The sequence below is a fragment of the Mustela putorius genome, unplaced genomic scaffold (assembly GCF_011764305.1).
Source record: "Mustela putorius furo isolate JIRA1106 unplaced genomic scaffold, ASM1176430v1.1 tig00000139_pilon_pilon_pilon, whole genome shotgun sequence".
Taxonomy (NCBI): domain Eukaryota; kingdom Metazoa; phylum Chordata; class Mammalia; order Carnivora; family Mustelidae; genus Mustela; species Mustela putorius.
Window position 1 is genome coordinate 8538610 of NW_025421293.1, and position 24551 is coordinate 8563160.

Below are 24551 nucleotides of genomic sequence, written 5' to 3' on the forward strand. Positions count from 1 at the left end.
CAAGGCTGATGACTGGTCCCTCTCATTGCTTCCACTGCCAGAAGAGGAGGCGACCTCCTGTCATGAAATCATGCTCTCCCACCATCACCATCTACGCAGTAAGCCAACTCCAACTTCATTGGGGGCAGGGAGGGAGCAGAGACTCCTAGAACCTGCCCAGGGAGTCACCAGAGGTCCCAGCCCCAGTCTCTGAACCCCACCTGCCAACAGTCACAAGCTGGCAGTGCGCTCCTTTGGAGATGGTCCAGAGGCTGTCACCAGGATGACTCTGTTGCTCTAGACCTTATATCCCTCCTAGCCAAGGAAGGCTTTGGATGAGTCAGGACTCTCCCAGCTCTGGAGGGAATCACCTGAGGAGCATTAGAAAACTATAGCCTCCAGAGAGTCACCCTCCAGAACTCTGCACTCAGGAGCTGAGGCCCAGAGGTTTTGTGGGACAACCAGACAGAAGCATCCAGAAGGAGCAGAATGCTCAGTGGACTCAGCAAGTCTAGAGTTTCGGTCCTGGACCTCCTACCTGAGACTCATGCAACCTGGGGTGGGTCTCCTCTGAGCCTTGGTCTCCTCACCTAGAGTAGAGAACAGAAGGACCTACAGATATGGTCTTGCATCCTGGGGGGTCAAAGAATGGCCTTCAGAAAGCCCACCCTTGCTTCTTAACCACAGGGAGGGTGTGAGATTGCCCAAAATGATCTGATCAGGGCAGGGAAGGGGTCTTGTAGGCCTGGGTCCAGCACAGGACAGCAGGGGAGGGGCTGAAGGGGAACCACTGCCGGGAAAGACAGGGACCAAGAGCAAGCTGGGTGTTCCTAGTGCTGGGGCTGGAGGTCGAGGACATCTCAACACCAGTGGTTCCCTCCTCCTTCTCTCTTCTCAGAGACTCCTCGCTGCCTGTCCTCTCCCTGGAAGACCTGGAGCTGAATCTGCTCACGCCCCTTCCCCGCCAGGAGCAGTTAAGACGGACTCCTAAGGAGATGTAGAGGTGCTGGCAGTGGCCAGGAGTGGAAGCAGAAGAGGAGAGGCCACACATGGCCAAGGGCAGAACCATGGCCCTCTGCAGGAAGATAGAGGCTGGGGCCTCATGGCTCTCTGTGCTCTGACCACAAGGAAGCGCTTTTGCAATATAAGAAAAGAAGAAACCAGATTGATAAAGAAAGTGCTGGTCACTCTGGGGACGGGTGAGTTTGGGGAAGGCTCGCACCCTCCCTTACTCTTCTGAAGGGGCCTGATCCTCGCTCTCTGGGTGTCTCCCGACTCCCCAAGGAGGCACCTCCTAGGGCCTCCCTCTGGCTTTGACTGAGCTGCTGTCCTCTCCTCCCCAGGGAGGAGAGTGAGACAATGGGTCTGTTCCTGCTGCTGTCTCTGCTGCTGCTGCCGCCACGTCTGCAGGCTGGTGAGTGTCCGGGACATCCCGGTTCTGTCCCGAGGCCCAGCGAGTCCCCAGCAAGGGCTGTGGCTGGGCAGCTGGACAGGGGGTCTGCTGGGGGAGCTGGCCAGGCCTCCCAGCCCCAGCAAGCGACGGGCTGGTCCCATAGTGCTGGTCAGCCCCAACCCTTCACCCTCCTCCCTACCCCATGCCGGGCGAGGGGAACACCCAGGCCAGGGAGCCAGTCCTACCATCTGTCCCACTACTGCCCGTCGGGGAGGCTGTCAGAAGGGCTGGGCTTATCGTCTTCATCCCTCCCCGTGGCTTCAAGTCTCTCCTCTCCCCGCTCCTGCAGGTAGATCAGCAGAGTGTGATTCAACTAACTACGGAATCAACCAACCAGACCGCCTCTCAGCCCCCGAGGGTGGCTCCGTCCGCATCCCTTTCTCCTTCTATCACGACTTGGAGTTAGCCCCGGATCCCAGAGTGAGTGTAGCCTTGAGACGGACACACTTCCATGGGCCGGTCATCTACAACAGTACTCAGCCTTTCATCCATGAGGACTACGAGAACCGGATCTCCCTTGAATTATCACCGGGTCAGAGGTCTGGCTCCCTGCAGATATGGAACCTGCAGGAGAAGGATGGGAATTTGTACTTTTGCCGGATCCAAGTGGAAACATTAAGGTGCGGCACGAAGGTGTGGCAGGCCCTCAACGGGACCAAAGTCACCATCACCCCCGGTGAGTCCAGCTGCCCCGGCAGCCACCACGCTCGCCCTGAGGCTCCTAAAGGCCATGGCGCCCGCATCCCCCAGGCCTGGCCCAGGCCCCCCTCTTCCTGGGCGCCCTTCACTCAAACTCCTCTCCCACACCACCTCCTCCCCAGCCCTCTGCCGACTTGACTCTTTCTCCGCCATGTCCCCAGGCCCGGGCTGCCCTCCCTGCCACCCCCTCACGGCTCCCCCCAGACCCAGCCCCACGCCCCCAGCCTCAGCACCTTCTGGGCTGCCCAGTTTCCCTCCCTTCCTGCCCTAAGCGGGGGCTCCAGCTCCTCCCTGCCCTGCCCCCATCCATCCAGGATGTGGGCCACCTTCCCTTTGTCATGCGTCCACGTGCGCAGCCCCAGCCAGCCCCAGTCTTGCGTCTCCCCAGAGCCATGGGCCCAGCCCAGCGCACCCAGCAGGTGCCCAGAGATGACCCACCCGAGAGCCCGGGCCCCTGGCGACGCCCCATGCCCTGTTTTCCCGATCCCCCACTTCCTCCTGCTCTGCTCCTCAGAACCCAGACCGCAGTGCTCCCCGCCCAGCCCCATCCCTCCTCTCCTTCCCCATCTCCCCCTTCCCCTGCCTCCGTCCTCCTTACCCTCCTTGCTCCCCCATCCCTGGTCCCCGCCTCTGCCTGTCCTGTCCCCGCTGTCCCTCCGATCGCGCCCCTCCGTGCTGGCCTTTGAGACGCACAAGTACAGCCGCTCCCGCTCAGTGTGCCCTGTGGGGTGAACAGCTTGGTATGTGTCACCGTAGTTAACCTGCCCCATGGCCCTACAGTAACAGCAGGTACTGCTGTCGTCTTCCTGCCGCAGATAGGGACACTGAGGCTCAAACAGCCTAAGGACCCTCCCAAAGCCACCATCTTAGTGCAGGTGGGACTTGAACCCAGCTTAACCCCGGAGCCTCCACTTGAGCAGTAACTGCTCAGCCTCACCAGCTGACCTGAGGCTATCATTGCCTTGACCTATTGTTCATGAATAATGGGATCCTCTACATTACTAGATCCTCCATGTAACTCAGCAGCCCTTGGGAACTTGAACCTGGGTTTGTCCCCACAGCAGGGGGGAGGGCATCTCCCGCAGGAGCAGGCACTGGGGGGTGCGCTGTCTGTAGACTTCCTTAAAAATGAAAAACCGTAGGTTTGCTTTTTACAGCTACTCGCGCTAGCAGTTCTGATGAAGTTCTAGAACCTAGGTGAGGTTCGGTGGGCTGAGGTCCGGAGCCGATGACCAAGAAAGAATTCTTGAGACATCTTTGGTGCAAAATGGTGGTTTATTAAAGCACGGGGACAGGACCCGTGGGCAGGAAGAGCTGCTGCCCCGGGTTGTGAGGGGTGGCAGGTTCTGTACCCTGTGGTTGGGGGAAGGGGAGAGGAAGGGGGGTTTCAACGGAGTTTTTTCATGCTAAAGAGGGCCTACAAGGTGCCAGGATGTCAGAGGCCTACCGGAGGCCTTGCCCTTGCAGCTTGATCAATGTTGTCTTTAGACCAGCCATTAACATTAAGACAGTTGGGAGACTTTTTGGTGGGATGTTACAGTCCTGCTAGCTATCGTCTTTGTTAGTGAGATTTAGGACATTTGTAAGCCAAGGGAGACTCCTGTCTAGCAGGATTGTGAGCTCTGCAAGTTGACTATTTGCTTATTGTTCATGGCAGTCAGGGCTGCCTGAGGGATGCTACACATAGGACTGAGGGGGAGCCGATGGAGGGGGGGGTACAAGGCGCCAGCTTTTCCTTTGTCTTCAGCCAGCCTCGTGTTCCCTCATCAGTTCCAAACTATACATCACTGCTCCTGGCGGGAAGGACACTGTCTGTGTCCCCAGCCCTGGTAACCACTGCCCCACAGGACCACTGCGCTGGTTTTAGAGCAAACAGAAAATGGCTCACGACTGAATTAGGCCAGACAGCCTTGGGTTTATATTTCGGGCACTTCCTGCATCTTCCCTTAAGTGGCCATTTTGGGGAGATTTGGGCTCTTCTCAGACCCTCCTCCTCTTCCTTCCTTAATTCTCCTAACTCTTCTCATTTCTCAGTTTCAGTCACATTCGCTATGAGTTTTTCATCAATAAATTAATTTTTTCAGTTAGTACAATTAATTGGATATTCATGCTCATAATTTTTTAAAATACATGGAAGTAATAAAAAGAGAAGTCTTTACCTAAGTGAACTATCACCACACAAAAACATCCCCCTAAGGGAAATTGGCAGCAAATAGAACTGAGAAGTCTGTGCTTGGCTTAACCATGCTTTTTACATACAGATGTTTTCTTTTTGTATCCAAATCTCACTGTATTCTCCTCTGTAAATTCCTTTTTATGTCTTAGGCCAAAATCCGGTATTCCACTAGAAGCTGAAAATACTTTATATTCTTCTGATTTTTGTATGCTTTCTTTTGGCAGGAAAACTCACTGATCTAGTGAGGATTTCTTTTGCTATATGGTGTGAGCTCAAGAACTACATTGATCTTCATAGCGAGAAACAAATCAATCGTCCCAGCTAGATTTATAGAATCTTTTTTTCTCTTCTCCGTTGACTCATAGGCCTGGCCTTTTTGTAGGAGAGCACCCACTTCTGATCTGTCAACCCCATTTCCCTGTCTTTTCTCTTGTCGCTACCAACACGGTTCTAGGGATTGTAACTTGTCACAGTTCAGTGGCTGGTAAGTCTATGTCCATCAGAACCACGTTACTTCCCTAAAAACCTCACTATTGTTTTGGTCTATTGTGTCACATGAATATTAGAATAAGCTCACCAAGTTCTGAAGAAAACACTTAGAGGTATTTTTAAAACCAGACTTGCATTAAACCTACAAGGCAATTGACAGAAGCGGAAATCAGTGTGAGTCCAATCCTCCGACCAGAATGGCCGCTATTTTATATCCCTCGGGAACCCCCACAGTGTTCTTCCACGGACCATGTAAACATCTCACAAGACGCTTTCCTCTAAATCCTCTATTTTTTTTTTAACTAATATGCAACATTATTTTTTGAATGTTCATTTTCTATATTTTTCACTAGAAAACATTACATAAATTCAGGCCAAATGCTGGGTGATATGCATGTTTACCTTTCCTTCCTACAAACTCTACTAAAATGACAGCAAAGGGAATTTTTTTTTAATTTTTATTTTTTAATAGACATATAATGTATTATTAGCCCCAAGGGTACAGGTCTGTGAATGGCCAGGTTTACATACTTCAAAGCACTCACCATAGCAGATACCCTCCCGAATGTCCATAACCCCACCACCCTCTCTCTACCCCCCTTCCCCCAGCCCCCCTCAGTTTGTTTTGAGAAGAGTCTCTTATGGTTTGTCTCCCTCCCTAGCCCATCTTTTTTCATTTATTCTTTTCCAACCCCCCAAGCTCCCCACGTTGCATCTCCACATCTTCATATCAGGGAGATCACATGATAATTGTCTTTCTCCGATTGACTTATTTCGCTAAGCATGATACCTCTAGGTCCATCCACGATGTCGCAATGGCAAGATTTCATTTCTTTTGATGGCTGTATAGTATTCCATTGTACATATATACCACCTTTTCTTTATCCATTCATCTGTTGATGGACATCTAGGTTCTTTCCGTAGTTTGGCTATCATGGACATTGCTGCTATAAACATTCGGGCGCACATACCCCTTTGGATCACTACGCTTGTATCTTTAGGGTGAATACGCAGTAGTGCAACTGCTGGGTCGTAGGGTAGCTCTATTTTCAACTTTTGGAGGAAACTCCGTGCTGTTTTCCAGAGTGGCTGCACCAGCTTGCATTCCCACCAACAGTGTAGGAGGGTTCCCCTTTCTCCGCATGCTCGCCAGCATCTGTCATTTCCTGACTTGTTAATTTTAGCCATTCTGACTGGTGTGAGGCGGTATCTCATTGTGGTTTTGATTTGTATTTCCCTGATGCCGAGGGATGTGGAGCACTTTTTCAAGGGTCTGTTGGTCATCTGGATGTCTTCTTTGCAGAAATGTCTGTTCAAGTCGTCTGTCCATTTCTTGATTGCATTATTTGTTCTTTGGGTGTTGAGTTTGCTAAGCTCTTTATAGATTTTGGATACTAGCCCTTTATCGGATAGGTCATTTGCAAATGTCTTCTCCCATTCTGTCAGTTGTCTTTTGGTTTTGTTAACTGTTTCCTTTGCTGTGCAAAAGCTTTTGATCTGGATGAAGTGCCAATAGTTCATTTGTGCCCTTGCTTCCCTTGCCTCTGGCAATGTTCCTAGGATTAGAAGTTGCTGCCCCTGAGGTTGAGGAGGTTGCTGCCTGTGTTCTCCTCAAGTGTTTTGATGGATTTCTTTCTCACATAGAGGTCCTTCGTCCATTTTGAGTCTATTTTCATGTGTGGTGTAAGGAAATGGTCCAATTTCATTTTTCTGCATCTGGCTGTCCAATTTTCCCAACACCATTTGTTGAGGAGGCTCATTCTTTCCTGCTTTGTCAAAGATTAGTTGAGCGTCCATTTCTGGGCTCTCTATTCTGTTCCATTGGTCTACGTGTCTGTTTTTGTGCCAGTACCATACTGTCTTGATGATGACAGCTTTGGAATAGAGCTTGAAGTCTGGGATTGTGATGTCACCAACTTTGGCTTTCTTTTTCAATATTCCTTTGGCTATTCGAGGTCTTTTCTGATTCCCTATAAATTTTAGGATTCTTTGTTCCATTTCTTTGAAAAAACTGGAAGGGATTTTGATAGGGATTGCATTGAATGTGTGGATTGTGCTAGGTAGCATAGACATTTTCACAGTGTTTGTTCTTCCAACCCATGAGCATGGAACATTTTTCCATTTCTTTGTGTCTTCCTCGGTTTCTTTCATGAGTACTTATAGTTCTCTGAGTACAGATTCTTTGCCTCTTTGGTTAGGTTTATTCCTAGGTATCTTGTGGTTTGGGGTGCAGTTGTAAATGGGATTGACTCCTTAGTTTCTCTCTTTCTTCTGTCTTGTTCGTGTAAAGAAATGCACTGACTTTCTTTCTGTGCATTGATTTTATATCCTGACACTTTACTAAATTCCTGTACAAATTCGAGCAGATTTGGAGTGGAGTCTTTTGGGTTTTCCACATATTGTATCATGTCATCTGCAAAGAGTGACCTCTTTTAGCAAAGAGGATTTTTAAAAAGTTTGATCTTTTCTAGCAAAGGGAATTTTAAGACAAAATGCCCAAGGACAAAAAAAATATGCGAGTCATGTGGTCAAAATCAGTATTTGGGAAGCTAGAAACACATAGCCTAATTACCTGGCCTAGGAGACCAGGGGAGCTTAGCCCTAAACCAGCAGTGGGGAGACCCGGAAGAAAGGCACTTTTTTTTTTTTTAAAGATTTTATTTATTTATCAGAGAGAGAGGGGGAGAGAGTGAGCACAGGCAGACAGAATGGCAGGCAGAGGCAGAGGGAGAAGCAGGCTCCCTGCGGAGCAAGGAGCCCGATGTGGGACTCGATCCCAGGACGCTGGGATCATGACCTGAGCCGAAGGCAGCTGCTTAACCAACTGAGCCACCCAGGCGTCCCAGAAAGACACTTTTTTAACTACAAAATCCCCTGACGGTTCAGCAAGGGCGGCCCCGGAACGCCTGACAGTGGGAGTGCAAGAGCGTCAGAAAGCTGGAGGATTGGGCCAGAATCTATTTAAGAAGCAGGGAAACCTCTGGGTCCCCTACCCACCCAGCAGACTGGAGATTTGCTTTCCAGAAAGGATGGACCAGAGGGACTTTGGGGGCACTACCCCAGGCATACTGGGGGCAAGGGATCAGTCCTTAAAACTGGAGATCTGGTGAACTGATGAGACCCTAAACACCCAGCCCCCTTAGATGCCTCCCAGTTCTCAGGCAACCCAGCTGGTGTCCCCCATCCCATGAGGGGCAAGAAATCAGGAGATTCTTCTCTGGGAAATCTCTCTTATGGAAACCCCAAAGGATCCAGAAATCCTAACAGATCCTACAGCCCAGTAGCTGACAAGCACTTTCTCCCAGCCCAGTAGCAGATAAGTACTTTCTCCCAGGCTCTAGTCAGCGTGGCTTCTGTACATTGGCCTCCAAGGGGACAGGGACATGGGGTCTTGGCCTCTCTGGGAATCTCCCAGCCCTGAGGATTACCTCTGCTGTGCCTGAGGCTAGAGTTTAGGGATCCCTATTTGTTGGCGATGAAATGAGGTTCTGAGGTCACACCACTGATGGGAGGTACAATCAGCATCTATGCCGGGTGATGTGGATTCATTACCTGCTCCCTGTGTGAGAGCTTCAGAGAGTGGTCCCCACCCCCAGTGTTCCCCAAAGTAGGGAACAAGATATGATGGTTTCACCCAGAAACCTCCAGTCCTCCAGGGGAGAATCTGCTAAATTCTCATGTCTTTACAGCTCTCGAGATGACCACCACGGCCCCCACGACCGATGCCCCCATGATCACTGCCCCCAGCAGTGGTGCCTTGGAAGGCAATTGGAGCTCAGCACCTTCAATGGGTGTAGGACCTATGGTCATAGTTACACTGGCTGACATTGGGCTCAAAATTGCAATTTTGGGACTGATACTCTACCTCAGATGGAAGAGGAGCAAAGGTAAGTAGTTCAGGGCCATGGTCCCACCAAACTTCCCTACTGAGTGTTTCTCAGAAGCACCTGCATCAGAATAACCCCAGGTCATTCTACTTTGAGAAATGCAGCTCCCTGCTGGGCTCGAGGTCTGGGCTTGGGAATTTGCATTTTTAGTATTTTCAATTTTATGTTTTTAATAGGATTTATTTATTTATTTTTAAAGATTTTATTTATTGATTTGACAGAGATCACCACTAGGCAGAGCAGCAGGCAGAGAGAGAGGGGGAAGCAGGCTCCCCGCTCAGCCAAGAGCCCAATTCCAGGCTCCATCACAGGACCCCAGGATCATAACCCCAGCTGAAGGCAGAGGCCTTGAACCACTGAGCCACCCAGGTGCCCTGGAAACTGCATTTTTAAAGTCAAGTGTTTTTGTGCACGTGATCAAGTTTGAGAACCAGTGCTCCTCGCCCTGGAGTAGGGTGACTGGAGATAACAAATGTAAATAAAGCATAAGTCCTGCTTTCCAAGAGCTCAGAGCTGGAGGCAGGAGAGCTCTTTGCCTCACTTGCAAAGAGCTGTGTAGGTCTGGAGAAAGGAGGGGAATCAAGGCGGACTTCCCATAGGAAGTGACCCTGTACAATGTGAGGGTGGTGAAACGGTCACTATCCATACAGGGGCAGGAAGTCAGTGAAGAAACTGTAGGTAGCTCAGTGCTGTGGAGGAGGCTGGCAGCAGGAGAAGAGAACCTTTTAGATGACTCCCAAGAGCCTGTGATCCCAGAGGCAACGTGAAGCAGGGAAGTGGCCACCTCAGCTCTGCCTTAAAGATCCATCAGTCTGTGCTGGTGGGGTCAGAGGCGGGGCCAGTCTAACGAGTGGCAGTGGGTGTAGGGAAAGAGCCAGATCCTGGAACAGTTTAAGAAGGAAAACAGTTTTTAAAAAAGAGAGAGAAAGAAAAAAGGAAGGAAAACCAGTAAGACTGAGGGACTGGGCTGGCGTAGAGGTGAGGGAGTGGGAAGAACTCGGGTGAAAGAGTCCTGGGGAAACCACCAAGCAAATTAGAGAACACGGAGGTCAAGACCATGTTAGGGGGAGGACGATGGTTCCTTAGTCTGGGGTATGTTGGAGAGGTGCCTGTGTGGCCTCCTCGGAGAGATGTCCCTGAGCAGTGTGGGTGTCCGCATCTATAGCTCAAGAGGACAGGGCTAGAGGCATTCATCATTTACACCCCACCAGCCTCCAGTATTGATCTGAAATTCCTCTGAAGAAAACTTCCAGCGAGAGGAGGTGAGCTGCGGGAGATACTAAAGCACAGAGTGAGGAGCACAGAGTCCGGACGGCTGCAGTCAGGTCCTGGCTGCGGAAACGCCGGTGCAATGGTACCATTACTCTCTGCCCCAGCTCACCCGTCGGTGAAACGAGAAGAGTAATTACACTCCCCCTGGGGTTGTCATGACAATCACATGTAACGCATCGCGACTAGATCCCGGCACAGAATAAGGGCCATATGAGCATTAGCACCTGCAATTTTAAGCTATAATGATTGAAACCAGTATCCGAGAAGAGAAAAGCCCCAAAATAGGCAGGATGAAACAGATCAAAATATATTCAGAATTTAGTAGGTTAATCAGCAGCATTTCTAATCAATGGGGAAGGATGAGAGTCATTCAGTACACGGTGCTGGAACGAGTGAGCGGCCATCTGGGGAAAATAATATTATCTCATAACTCACACCAAAATAACTTCCACCGAGATCAACCAAAGAGTTAAATGAGGGGGAAAATAACCCCAGTACTCGAGGAGAGCACGTGAGACCATCTCATGTCCATGCAGTGGAGATGGCCTCCCTAAGTATGACGTAAAACCTAAAAGCCATGAAGAAAAATGTTGACAAACTCAACATATACAAATTGCTCTTCGTTCTGCAGAGGAAAAGTCACAATGGCTGTCTCTAGAGTGAGGCTGAGGGTCGGAGAGGAAGAGCTGTGACAGTCACTGAGGGAACAGAAGATGGTATTTCAGGATCCACCCAGATGAGAAGCCAGAGCTCTGTAAAAGCATCACTGTGCATGATCATGTCTCCCCCATGCAGGTGTAGAAACTTCTAGAACGTGTTGGTTAGAAGTTATGTTCCCCTGCTGGCACCACAGAAGAAAAGTACCAGGGCTTACCTAAGACAGAGTTCCTTGTTTCCCCTGACAGAAAAGGATGAGAAGGCGGATGGCAGAGGCTGCTGTCCTCGGGCACTCAGGCTTCTAGCTTCCTGCTCACTGTCCTAGCTACTGGCTTCTGTCCTGAAGGTTGCCTCGTGATCCAAGATGGCTGCTTGGAGTCCAGCCATCATTTCTGAATCCAGGCAGGAAACAGGAGGAAGGAAGAAAGGACAAAAAGACCATGCTGCGGCAGTTTGTCCTTTACTCAGTCTTCCTGAAAATCGTATCCACAACTTCCCCTTGAATCATATTGGCGAGGATGCAGTCATAATCCCCACATGTGTCAGTAGGGGAGCACGCTGCCACCCCAAATAAAACCAAGGTTCTGTAACTGAGTAGAAAGAAATCAATGGAAATTGGGTAAGCAAAGAGCGTCCGCTGTCATAGGCCTCATCCGGAATTAGAGATGCGTCAGCTAAGTGTGGCCTAAGGACAGGGGAACAGGAGAGGTCAAGGTGCTCGTGAGAGGGGGAATGCAGAGGAGAGGGTCAGCAGGGAGCTTGGACAGCCGGAAAGAAAGTGGATTATTAAGGGACAAGAGTTCACGGGGTCAAAGCGCAGGCATAGCCAGCAGGATGATAACAGGAGAAAGCTGGAAGGAAAGAAAGTTGTAGCAGAAAAATGATGCTGGCGTTTAATATTGCAGAGTTCTCAGTCCCAGGGATTAAAAAAAAAAAGGGTATGGTGGGACAGAGGGTCTTGGAGTAGGAGTCCCCTGTGTCCAGAGGGTTGTCTCCGAGGATGGTGGGACCTCCTAGATGGTGTTGGGTGGTGGAGGGCATGTCTGTGATGCAGGGGCCAATTCTTGGGAAACGCCCCAGAGAGACTCTGGATGATGAGGAAGGAAGAGGCTGGTGGGGAGACTGGAGGGGTTCAGGGGCGGAGGGGGGAGAGGAACGGGCCGCAGCTCAGACCCAGGTCCCAGCCATGAGGCTCACAAGGCAGGAGAGAAACAGCTGCCCCTCCCCGTCCACGGTCTCACCCCCTTCTTCCTTCTCGCCAGGATGAAGCCCAGGACGACAACCCCAGCCTCTATGCCTCCCTCACCCACTCCAGCTCCTCATCACGGGCAGCACCTCCCCGCCTCCCTCCCAAGGAGGCCCCGCAGGAGGAGACCCTATATTCTCTCGTAAAGGCCTGACGAGTGGGACTGGAGGATGATGCCTTAGACTGAGCTGCCCAGCGGGTCACAGCCTCTGATAATGACCCCGGCCAGCCGGGCAGACTCAGAAGCCAGTGGGTGTGGAAGGCCCCCAAGGACCACAGAGAGACAGAGCCATCTGCTCCACCCCCTCTCCACCTTCCCAGCCCTTGCCCAGAGAGTCACAGGGCTGGTGGAATTTGCCCGAAGGCATCTAAGGAGAAAACTGATGGCTCCTTCCATTTCTGTCTTCTGCTTCTCACCACGAATGAATTATAATAAAAGGTCACACCCGAGATCCCTCCCCTAGTACTGGAGTTGGGTGACTGCCTCGGGGCGGGACACAATAAACCCAGACCCTGGTAGCCAGCCCAGAAGCCAGGGGCTGCCCCTCCTCTGGCCATCCCCTTCCCCTCCGATCAGAAGGAGCACGCACTTGCCCAGTGCACCACCTCGTTTAGGCGCCTCCAACATGCTGTGCCAGGACTGGATGCGCTCACCCGAACCGTGAACAGGACCACAGGGGTTAGCGCTTTTCTCCAGGCCACGCGCCTATAAGTGGCTGAGCCGCGGTCTGAACCCAGACCTGCCCTCCCCGACGACGGCCTTCTCCCAGGACTCAGGTGTCCCGGCCTTCCCCGATCCCTCAGACTGTGCCAGCCTCCCACAGACACAGGGACGTGCCCTGGGAGCGGAGGGGAGGGAGGGAAGCCGAAGGGAAGCTCGGGGTTAGAGACCAGCTGCGGAGAGCGGGAACCTGCTTTATTAAGACGGGAACTGCACAGCTAGGACTTCGGCCAGTTGACCTGTAGCCTGTAGCCCCTGACCAAACCCCACACTCAGCAGCTTCTCAGGGACCCTCTGAGGGGCGCCCCCTGCTGCCGGCAGGGAAGGGGCGAGAGAGCCGCAGGGAGCCAGGTGCACACAGCTATTCCTCGAAGAAGGCCAAGGTGAAGTCCCCGGCGGCATCTCCACACCACGGCTCCTCCAGCTGCTCTGGCTCTGTCCCAACATCTTCCAGGAACTGCTCCAGGTCCAGGTCACTGGAGGCGTCACCGTCAGGGAGTTCACTTCCAGCCTCCTGAGGCCGGGGTTCCTTGGGTTCCGGCCCTTCTTCCCCCCTCCCCCACCCCTACCATGGGACCCACACCCGGGATGTGCTGATGGGGTCGGGCGCTTGGGCATCACTCTAGCTTCTTTGTCCTCAGACAAGCTGGTTGCTTGCTTTGGGGAACTTCTTGTTTTTAGCCCGATTATTTTTTTCTCCCTCCTATAGCTTTGACCCATCGACTCTCATCCTACCCTGGGATCCCTGCCCCAAAGCCCCCTGGCAAGACACCTGGAGCTTCCCGTAGGAGGACAGGATCGGGGAGGACTTTGAGTGGTGCCCCTGTGTTTGCAGAGCAGACAGGATACTGGACCTTCTCCAGAGGCTGGGCAAGTCAGACACTGATGTCCTGGGCAAGGAGTCAGAGCTGGGCCACAGGGAACAGATGCCCAGAGAAGTCAGGAAATGAGCAGTGTTTGTCACATGGTGGTAGAGACAAAACACCAACTTCTGGAGCATTCAGAGAAACATTTTTCTCAGTTTCTGCTCTCAAGGGACACAGTGGGGAGAGGACGTTACCCAAAAACATGACCAACGCCAGCGTATCTACTGCTACGTGGATAATGCAGGGAATAGGTTACAAGTGATACGCCCGAGTTTTCGCGTCCAAGAGACCACCAAGGAGCCAACACCGATATCATCACAGGAGGGTTTATTTGACAAGCTTAAGTTTGGGCCCTAGTATACCCGACACAGCGGAGTAGGGACTTGGACCCCGAACCAGATTACAGTCACAGTTTCTTGCGTTTTTTTTAAAATACTTTTTAATAAAGATTTTATTATTTATTTGACAGAGAGATATCACAAGTAGGCAGAGAGGCAGGCAGAGAGTGAGAGAGAGAGAGAGAGGAGGAAGCAGGCTCCCTGATGAGCAGAGAGCCCAATGCAGGACTCGATCCCAGGACCCTGAGATCATGACCTGAGCCGAAGGCAGCGGCTTAACCCACTGAGCCACCCAGGTGCCCACAGGCAGAGTTTTTAAAGGCAGAGTTGGGGTGGACTCGGTGATGGGTGAGGACAAAGGGGATATTCAGAAGGGCTACCAGGTAAAGAAGACTGTCAGGATATTGGAGGCCTGGTTATTTTCAAGCCAAGGCCATTTTTCCCAAAATGATGCCAGACAGATGGTCGCCAAATTTGACTTCTCATTGACTTTTTCATTGACTCTCCTTCTCATTTTAATCCTAAAAACATGCCCAGAGGTGACACCTTAGTCGTGATGTGTCTCCCTTCAGCAGCGGCTGTTGCCCCACGAAAGCCTTGCCTGTACCTTTAAATTTGGGGTCCAGCCTTGGTTTCTATTGTAGCTGGGTTCAAGGACCCAAATCTGGTAACGAGTCTGGTAACGTATATACACAATGAAATATTAATCAGCCATAAGAGAGAAAGAAATCGGGACGCCTGGGTGGCTCAGTCGTCAAGCGTCAGCCTTCGGCTCAGACCGTGATCCCAGGGTGCTGGGATGGAGTCCCACATCACGCTCCTTCTTGGTAGGAGGCCTGCTTCTCCCTCTCCTACTCCCTCTGCTTGTGTTTCCTGAGTGGGTCTCTCTCTGTCAAATAAATTAATAAAATCTTAAATAAAACAAAAGAAAGAAAAAAAGAAAGAAAGAAAGAAAGAAATCCTGCCATTTGCAACAATATGGTTGGGTTTTGAAGGCATTATGGTTCGTGAAATACACCAGAGAGAGACAAATGATCATACTTACATGTGGAATCTGGGGATAAAAATAAAATAAAAACAAAAAAAACCAAAAGACTCATAGGGAGAACAAAGCAGTGGTTGCCAGAGGTGAGGAAGGGGGCACCATGGGTGGAGGGGGTCAAAACGTACAAACGTCCAGCTATAAAATAAATAAGTCCTGGGGATATAGGGTACATCATGGTGACCATGGTTCATAATACCGTATTGGATATATGAACACAATTAAGAGTAGCTCTTAAAAGTCCCAACAGAAAGAAAAACATTTTTGGCCATGTTGGAGATGGGGGTCAGCTAGACTTATTGTGATGATCACTTCAAAATAATACAAATGTCAGGGGCATCTGGGTGGCTCAGTGGGTTAAAGCCTCTGCCTTCCCCTCAGGTCATGATCCCGATGTCCTGGGATCGAGTCCCGCATCGGGCTCTCTGCTCAGCAGGGAGCTTGCTTCCTCCTCTCTATCTCTGCCTGCCTCTCTGCCTACTTGTGATCTCTCTCTATCAAATAAATAAATCTTTAAAAAAAAATTAAAAAGAGTGTTTCTGGGTTCGTGGTGTGATAGACTTTTCCCAAGACCTATTGGGAACAGAGACAAAGGAATATTGTCTAATTTGGCATTGCTGTCGATAAAAAAAAATAAGTTATTTGGAAATATTGATTATAACAACATATTTAGTGCTTCTACTGAGAGAAAAAATAATTTTTACAACATGAATATATAATACTTGAAAGTGGTGTCAGAAGCCCCTTCCCCCTGGGGTCCTGGCGGCGGTCGCCGCCCCCATGCACCCCTCTCAGATGCGAGCTCCCCCTCTCTGGGTCCTCCCGTCCTCACCCGCAGCACAGGCTTGTGTTGTATAAACGTTTGTAAACCACTTCCTCACAGGAGCTCACCGTCTGGCGACCGCCCCCAACCCCGACACACTCCGCGTCTGACCTGGTAGTTCGGGGTCACCCGTCTCGCCACTGAAAGGCAGACGCGGGAGGCAGGGACTGCCCGGGGCCAACCCCCAAGGACCCCGGAGACCCTGTGAGCTCCAGAAGCTGGCAGAGGCGGGAAGGACCCTCCCCAGAGCCTTCAGAGGGGCCACGACCCCCCTGACACCTTGAGTGTGGACCTCCGGCCTCCAGAATGGTGAGGGAACACCCGTCTGCGGTTGCAAACCCAAACCGCATAAACACGGCCTGCGGGGACCACAGCGACACGAAGTTCAGGGGCTGACGGGGACTGCAGCCCCCACCTCAGCTCAGATGCATCGGCCAGTTCCCTTCCCAGCCCACGCTCAGCTCGGATTCCTAAAACCCTTTTACAGATAAAGGCAGGGAAAAAAGATGAAGAGGACCCACATGGCCACCGTAATTCATGTTCAGTTAGAATTCTGTGAAATGCACAGAAACAGAATCATGTCATGGCTTTTTCTCCCAAATTCCCTGATGACCACCGGAAGCCCACAGAGAGAAGGGTCCTGGAGCTGACTGGGACATTCTGGGGAATGTTGTGCGGCCCTTATGGAACACAGGCATTCCTAAAAGTTAAGTGTGTGCACAACACTGTAAATGAGCTTAATGCCACTGAGCGGTCTACTTAAAAATGGTTCAAATGGTAAAATATTTTTGCTAGCTATCTATTATCACCACAAAAATTATGATCAAGAAAAAGTTAAATACAGGGGCGCCTGGGTGGCTCCGTGAGTTAAAGCCTCTGCTTTCAGCTCAGGTCATGATCCCAGGAGTCCTGGGATCCAGTTCCACATCAGGCTGTCTGCTCAGTGGGGAGCCTGCTTCGCCCTCTCTCTCTGCCTGCCTCTCTGCCTACTTGTGATGTCTGTCAAATTTTTAAAAATAAAAAATAAAAGAGTTAAATACAAACTCACAAATAAATTATGTTTAGAAAGAAGGAAGCTCATCCCTCCCTGCTAGCTTCTTTCCTCCATACTTATTCTACCACTTACTACTATGACCTATGCTCTTGAGGTCATTCCTGCTCTTGTGTCTGTACCCTGGGAATGAGGTAGACACACCTGCTATTTTGTTGAAGTCACTCAAATTCAGTGACTTCACCCTGGGACGGGGAGTCGTCCACTCGGGCTGCCATAAGGAGATGCCACAGACCCGGCGGCTTAAGTATCAGGAATTTCCCTTGGTTCTGGAGTCCAGGAAGTCCAAGATCAAGATGCTGGCAAGGTAGGCTGCATTCTGAGGTAAGCACTGATGAATGGCTTTGGTAGGAAGGGCTGTGGGAAGAGACAGGAGGTTGGGGAAGTTAAGCTGTTGGAGGAGCTGGGAGAAGGACCATCCTTTGGGAAAGACCCAGACTCACAAGGCACACAGTCCTGAGCATCGTCCAGACTCTAGGCTTGCCCAGTAGAGGAAACTGGAGCAAGTGAGGTGACCCCTCTGAACTTCGTTTCTTCTTTGGATGGATGCGAATAAAATTCCGTATTTTCGGGCGCCTGGGTGGCTCAGTGCGTTAAGTCTCTGCCTTCAGCTCAGGTCATGATCTCAAGATCCTGGGATCCAGCCCTGCATCCAGATCTCTGCTCAGCGGGGAGTCTGCTTACCCCCTCTCCCTGCCTGCCTCTCTGCCTACTTGTGATCTCTCTCTGTCAAATGAATAAATAAATAAAATCTTAAAAAGAAAAATTCCTTTATCTCACAGGTTTGCACTGAAAATGGAAGGTAACAGACAAGACAGGTCCTCCAAGTATGTGTCCTTGCCCCAGGGCTGTGGTTACCCATGTTTTCACGTGCTCGTGAGCTGTATGTCTTCTTTGACAAAGTATCTCTTCAAATCATTAGCTCATGTTTACAACTGGGATTTTTTTTTCCACAAATTTTAAGGGTTCTTGGAATATTTGGGGTACGAAGCCTTTGTCAGTTACGTGATTTGTCAACATTGTCTCCCAGTCTGTAGCATCTCTCATCTTCTTGATGGCATCGTTTGAAGAACAGATTTCATTTTGAGGGGCCGCAATGTGTCAATATTTGATTTAATGCTTGAGTCTAAGAGATCTGTGCCTAAACCAAAGTCACAAGGATTTTCTCCTGGTTTTTTTACTTGATGTAAATAATTTTAGGACTTACATTTAGGCTGATGATTGATTTTGAGTTCATTTTTATAGATAGTGCAAAATATGAATTGAAGCTCACTTTTTAAATATAAATTTCCAGTTGTTCAAAAGACTGTAATTTCTTCACTGAATTGCATTTGCATCTTTGTTAGAAATAAACTGACCCCAGAATTGTGGATCTCTTTCTTTACTCTGTTCTGTTCCATTGAAACAATTTCTCTGTCTTGACACCAATACATTTTGATGACAGTAGCTTTATAGTAAGTCTTAAAGTCAGGTAGTGTATTCTTTGTTCTTCATTTTCAGTTTTTTGCTATTCTTAGCACTTTGAGTTTCTGTAGGAATTTTAGAATTAGCTTGTCAATTTCTACAAAATAGCCTACTGAGATTTGGTTGAGATTGAGTCCAATTTAAAAAATATTTTTATTTATTTATTTGACAGAGAGAGATCACAAGTAGGCAGAGAGGCAGGCAGAGAGAGAGAGAGAAGAGAGAGGAGGAAGCAGGCTCCCTGCTGAGCAGAGAGCCCGATGCAGGACTGGATACCAGGACCCTGAGATCATGACCTGAGCCGAAGGCAGCGGCTTAACCCATTGAGCCACCCAGGTGCCCACAGGCAGAGTTTTTAAAGGCAGAGTTGGGGTGGACTCGGTGATGGGTGAGGACAAAGGGGATATTCAGAAGGGCTACCAGGTAAAGAAGACTGTCAGGATATTGGAGGCCTGGTTATTTTCAAGCCAAGGCCATTTTTCCCAAAATGATGCCAGACAGAAGGTCGCCAAATTTGACTTCTCATTGACATTTTCATTGACTCTCCTTCTCATTTTAATCCTAAAAACATGCCCAGAGGTGACACCTTAGTCGTGATGTGTCTCCCTTCAGCAGCGGCTGTTGCCCCACGAAAGCCTTGCCTGTACCTTTAAATTTGGGGTCCAGCCTTGGTTTCTATTGTAGCTGGGTTCAAGGACCCAAATCTGGTAACGAGTCTGGTAACGTATATGCACAATGAAATATTAATCAGCCATAAGTGAGAAAGAAATAGGGACGCCTGGGTGGCTCAGTCGTCAAGCGTCAGCCTTCGGCTCAGACCGTGATCCCAGGGTGCTGGGATGGAGTCCCACATCACGCTCCTTCTTGGTAGGAGGCCTGCTTCTCCCTCTCCTACTCCCTCTGCTTGTGTTTCCTGAGTGGGTCTCTCTCTGTCAAATAAATTAATAAAATCTTAAATAAAACAAAAGAAAGGAAGAAAGAAAGAAAGAAATCCTGCCATTTGCAACAATATGGTTGGGTTTTGAAGGCGTTATGGTTCATGAAATACACCAGAGAGAGACAAATGATCTTACTTACATGTGGAATCTGGGGATAAAAATAAAATAAAAACAAAAAAAACCAAAAGACTCATAGGGAGAACAAAGCAGTGGTTGCCAGAGGTGAGGCAGGGGGCACCATGGGTGGAGGGGGTCAAAACGTACAAACGTCCAGCTATAAAATAAATAAGTCCTGGGGATATAGGGTACATCATGGTGACCATGGTTCATAATACCGTATTGGATATATGAACACAATTAAGAGTAGCTCTTAAATGTCCCAACAGAAAGAAAAACATTTTTAACCATGTTGGAGATGGGGGTCAGCTAGACTTATTGTGATGATCACTTCAAAATAATACAAATGTCAGGGGCATCTGGGTGGCTCAGTGGGTTAAAGCCTCTGCCTTCCCCTGAGGTCATGATCCCGATGTCCTGGGATCAAGCCTCGCATGGTGCTCTCTGCTCAGCGGGGAGCCTGCTTCCTCCTCTCTCTCTCTCTCTGCCTGCCTCTCTGCCTACTTGTGATCTCTGTCAAATAGGTACATAAAATTAAAAAAAAAATACAAATATCAAATCATTATGTTGTATACCTGAAGGTCATACAGTGCTATATGTCAGTTATATTTTAATTTAAAAAATTAAAAGGAGTGTTCCTGGGTTCGTGGTGTGATAGACTTTTCCCAAGACTATTGGGAACAGAGACAAAGGAATGTTGTCTAATTTGGCATTGGTGTCGATAAAAAAAATAAGTTATTTGGAAATATTGATTATAACAACATATTTAGTGCTTCTACTGAGAGAAAAAATAATTTTTACAACATGAAAATATAATACTTGAAAGTGGTGTCAGAAGCCCCTTCCCCCTGGGGTCCTGGCGGCGGTCGCCGCCCCCATGCACCGCTCTCAGATGCGAGCTCCCCCTCTCTGGGTCCTCCGGGTCTCACCCGCAGCACACGCTTGTGTTGTATAAATGTTTGTAAACCACTTCCTCACAGGAGCTCACCGTCTGGCGACCGCCCCCAGCCCTGACAAACTCTGAGTCTGACCTAGGAGTAAGGGGTCACCTGTCTGGCCGCTGAAAGGCAGACGCGGGAGGCAGGGACTGCCCGGGGCCAACCGCAAAGGACCCCGGAGACCCCTGTGAACTCCAGAAGCTGGCAGAGGCGGGAAGGACCCTCCCCAGAGCCTTCAGAGGGGCCACGACCCCCCTGACACCTTGAGTGTGGACCTCCGGCCTCCAGAATAGTGAGGGAACGCCCGTCTGCGGTTGCAAACCCAAACCGCATAAACACGGCCGGCGGGGACCACAGCGACACGAAGTTCAGGGGCTGACGGGGACTGCAGCCCCCACCTCAGCTCAGATGCATCGGCCAGTTCCCGTGCCAGCCCATGCTCAGCTCGGATTCCTAAAACCCTTTTACAGATAAAGGCAGGGAAAAAAGACGAAGAGGACTCACGTGGCCACCGTAATTCATGTTCAGTTAGAATTCTGTGAAATCACAGAATCAGAATCATCTCGTGGCTTTTTCTCCTAAATTCCCTGATGACCACCGGAAGCCCACAGAGAGAAGGGTCCTGGAGCTGACTGGGACATTCTGGGGAATGTTGTGCGGCCCTTATGGAACACAGGCATTCCTAAAAGTTAAGTGTGTGCACAACACTGTAAATGAGCTTAATGCCACTGAGCGGTCTACTTAAAAATGGTTCAAATGGTAAAATTTTTTTGCTAGCTATCTATTATCTCAACAAAAATTATGATCAAGAAAAAGTTAAATACAGGGGCGCCTGGGTGGCTCCTTGAGTTAAAGCCTCTGCTTTGGGCTCAGGTCATGATCCCAGGAGTCCTGGGATCCAGCTCCACATCAGGCTCTCTGCTCAGTGGGGAGCCTGCTTCCTCCTCTCTGTCTGCCTCTCTGCCTACTTGTGATGTCTGTCAAATTTTTAAAAATAAAAAATAAAAGAAAGAGTTAAATACAAACTCACAAATAAATTATGTTTAAAAAGAAGGAAGCTCATCCCTCCCTGCTAGCTTCATTCCTCCATAATTATTCTACCACTTACTACTATGACCTATGCTCTTGAGGTCATTCATGCTCTTGTGTCTGTACCCTGGGAATGAGGTAGAAACACCTGCTGTCGTGCGTTTCTTCCAGACGCAAATTCAGTGACTTCACCCTGGGACGGGGAGTCGTCCGCTCGGGCTGCCATAAGGAGATGCCCCAGACCCGGCGGCTTAAGTATCAGGAATTTCTCTTGGTTCTGGAGTCCAGGAAGTCCGAGATCAAGATGCTGGCAAGGTAGGCTGCATTCTGAGGTAAGCACTGATGAATGGCTTTGGTAGGAAGGGCTGTGGGAGGAGACAGGAGGTTGGGGAAGTTAAGCTGTTGGAGGAGCTGGGAGAAGGACCATCCTTTGGGAAAGACCCAGACTCACAAGGCACACAGTCCTGAGCATCGTCCAGACTCTAGGCTTGCCCAGTAGAGGAAACTGGAGCAAGTGAGGTGACCCCTCTGAACTTCGTTTCTTCTTTGGATGGATGGGAATAAAATTACTTTATCTCGGGGTGCCTGGGTGGCTCAGTGGGTTAAGCCTCTGCCTTCGGCTCAGGTCATGATCTCAGGATCCTGGGATCCAGCCCCACATCCAGCTCTCTGTTCAGCGGGAAGCCTGCTTCCCCCTCTCTCTCTGCCTGCCTCTCTGCCTACGTATGATCTCTCTCTGTCAAATAAATAAATAAAATCTTAAAAAGAAAAAAATTCCTTTATGTCACAGGTTTGCACTGAAAATGGAAGGTAACAGACAAGACAGGTCCTCCAAGTCCGTGTCCTTGCCCCAGGGCAGTGGTTCTCGAACTTCAACAGTCTGCAGTGGGCCTGAGACTTCATTTTCACAAGTTCCCACATGCAGCTGCTCTATATTGTGATAGAAAGTACATGTGTGTGGATGTGTAGTAGGTATATGTCTAACTTTTTAAGGAATGGCTGAATATTTGCACCTCTGTACATTCCCACCAGCAGTGGAACACAGCCCCAGTTGCTCCACTTCCTTGCCAACACTTAGTATCGGCTGGTCTTTCAGTTTGAGCCATTTAGCAGATATGTGATGTGATCTCAATGTAGTTTTCTTTCACATTTCCCTAGTGACTAATGCTGTTACCCATGTTTTCATGTGGCCGTGAGCTGTATGTCTTCTTTGACAAAGTATCTCTTCAAATCATTAGCTCATGTTTACAATTGGGATTTATTTTTTTCACCAATTTTAAGGGTTCTTTAAATATTTGGGGTACAAAGCCTTTGTCAGTTACATGATTTGTCAATATTGTCTCCCAGTCTGTGGCATCTCTCATTTTCTTGATGGCATCATTTAAAGAACAGATTTAATTTTGAGGGGCTCCAATGTGTCAATATTTTCTTTAGTGCTTGAATCTAAGAAATCTGTGCCTAACCCAAAGTCACAAGGATTTTCTCCTGGTTTTTTTACTTGATGTAAATAATTTTAGGACTTACATTTAGGCTGATGATTGATTTTGAGGTCATTTTTATAGATAGTGCAAAATATGAATTGAAGCTCACTTTTTAAATATAAATTTCCAGTTGTTCGAAAGACTGTAATTTCTCCAATGAATCGCGTTTGCGTCTTTGTTAGAAATAAACTGACCCCAGAATTGTGGATCTCTTTCTTTACTCTGTTCTGTTCCATTGAAACAATTTCTCTGTCTTGACACCAATACATTTTGATGACAGTAGCTTTATAGTAAGTCTTAAAGACAGGTACCATAAACTTTGTTCTTCATTTTCAGTTTTTAGCCATTCGTAGCACCCTGAATTTCTGTAGGAAGTTTAGAATTAGCTTGTCAATTTCTACAAAATAGCCTACTGAGATTTGGTTGAGATTGTGTCTGTTTTAAAAAAATATTTTTATTTATTTATTTGACAGAGAGAGATCACAAGTAGGCAGAGAGGCAGGCAGAGAGAGAAGGTAGTAGTCTCCCCGCTGAGCAGGGAACCTGACGTGGGGCTCAATCCCAGGACCGTGGGATCACAACCCAAGCCAAAGGCAGAGGCTTTAACCCACTCAGCCACCCAGGTGTCCCGATATTGTGTCTATCTACATATTAATTAGGGACGAATTGACATCTGAACGGTATTGAATATGTATGTATGTACATATGTATGTATGAGATCCCCATTCATTAATCTCTAATTTCTCTCAGGAATCTTTTCTAATTATCATGTTCAGATCTTGTACATTTTCTATTTATTTCCTACTATTTCATATTTTGAAGCTCTTGTGTTACCATTTTCATTTGACTTCCACTTTTTGTAGGTGAACAATTGATTTTCATGTATTGCTCTTGTATTCTGTGAACTTGCTTAAATCACTTACAGCTCTAGTAGCTTTTTTTGTCCATTTCATTGGATCTTCTACATAAACAATCAAGTTATCTGTAAATGAAGAGCTTTTCTTTCTTTCCAATCCAGATGCCTTTTGGTTCAATGGCTTTTTTTTTTTTTTTTACTCGATTCTTATATTCACAGGATTTTAATTTGTACAAGCGACTGAGCAATGACACAGAGAGGGTCGTGACACTGAAAGGTTTTTATAAGTCACGTTTCCTGCCGAGAATGAAAACGCCATGCCAGAGAGGGCCACCTGGGGAAGCACTAGAGGCAGAGGCCAGACCAGGGGGAAGGCCCAGACCATATGTAGCCTTTAGCGTGTTTTCCCCTGGCAAAACAAGCAAGGAAGCGAAAACAGCTTAGGATTGGCTATTTTAACTAATTCTGGTGGGTTGTGGGTCACAAGTACTATGGCTAGTTCTCTAGCACCTGGAACAGGATTAACGCAGGGCAGGGGAAATACAGGCTTGGTGGTAAGAGTTAGATGAAGGAGGTAGTTTAGAGGATGGGCCCTGGATTGATTAGTTTGCATAGGAAAGGCAGGCTCCTAGGAATGCCCTATGCTCTTAGAATAGGCTAGCCTTGGCAGGGACCATCTCTCCCCAGCCAACAAGGCCACAAGTGTCAGAGCATCAAGAATGCAGAAGGTTAAAAACAATAAGTTAATCAATTGCCCCGATTGAATGAATGCCAAATACATAAATGCAAAATCTAAGAAAACACAGACACTTTTCTTTCTTTGCCTTGCTTTATTGCGTGGCCTAGAACCTCAATCATAATACATGGAGGTAGTGACACCAGGCATGTTTGCCTTACTCCTGGTTTGGGGAAAAAGGCTGAGCGGGGTGAGGTACCCTGGAGGAAGAAGGGACTTGGGTAGTGATAGATGTGGTCAGTGAGGAGGAGAGGACAGAAACCTAGGGGAACTTGGGAGAAGATCTAAGGCGA

General features: G+C 48.8%; 1 protein-coding gene across 1 annotated transcript; it reads left to right on the forward strand.

Moving 5' to 3' along the window:
* The first annotated feature begins 1084 nt into the window (after nucleotides 1–1084).
* Nucleotides 1085–11862, forward strand: LOC123390697 (paired immunoglobulin-like type 2 receptor beta). The gene is made up of 5 exons (XM_045075055.1): nucleotides 1085–1178; nucleotides 1323–1393; nucleotides 1722–2108; nucleotides 8486–8683; nucleotides 10861–11862. Exons 2-5 carry the CDS (start codon nucleotides 1339–1341, stop codon nucleotides 10935–10937), a joined length of 717 nt encoding a protein of 238 aa, XP_044930990.1. The 5' UTR covers nucleotides 1085–1178; nucleotides 1323–1338; the 3' UTR covers nucleotides 10938–11862.
* The last annotated feature ends 12689 nt before the right edge of the window (nucleotides 11863–24551 follow it).

Coding starts and splice junctions, on each gene's coding strand:
- LOC123390697 (XM_045075055.1), top strand. CDS start 1,339: ATGGGTCTGTTCCTGCTGCTGTCTCTGCTGCTGCTGCCGCCACGTCTG. Junction 1,394..1,721: donor GCCGCCACGTCTGCAGGCTG/GTGAGTGTCCGG, acceptor CCGCTCCTGCAG/GTAGATCAGCAGAGTGTGAT. Junction 8,684..10,860: donor CAGATGGAAGAGGAGCAAAG/GTAAGTAGTTCA, acceptor TTCCCCTGACAG/AAAAGGATGAGAAGGCGGAT.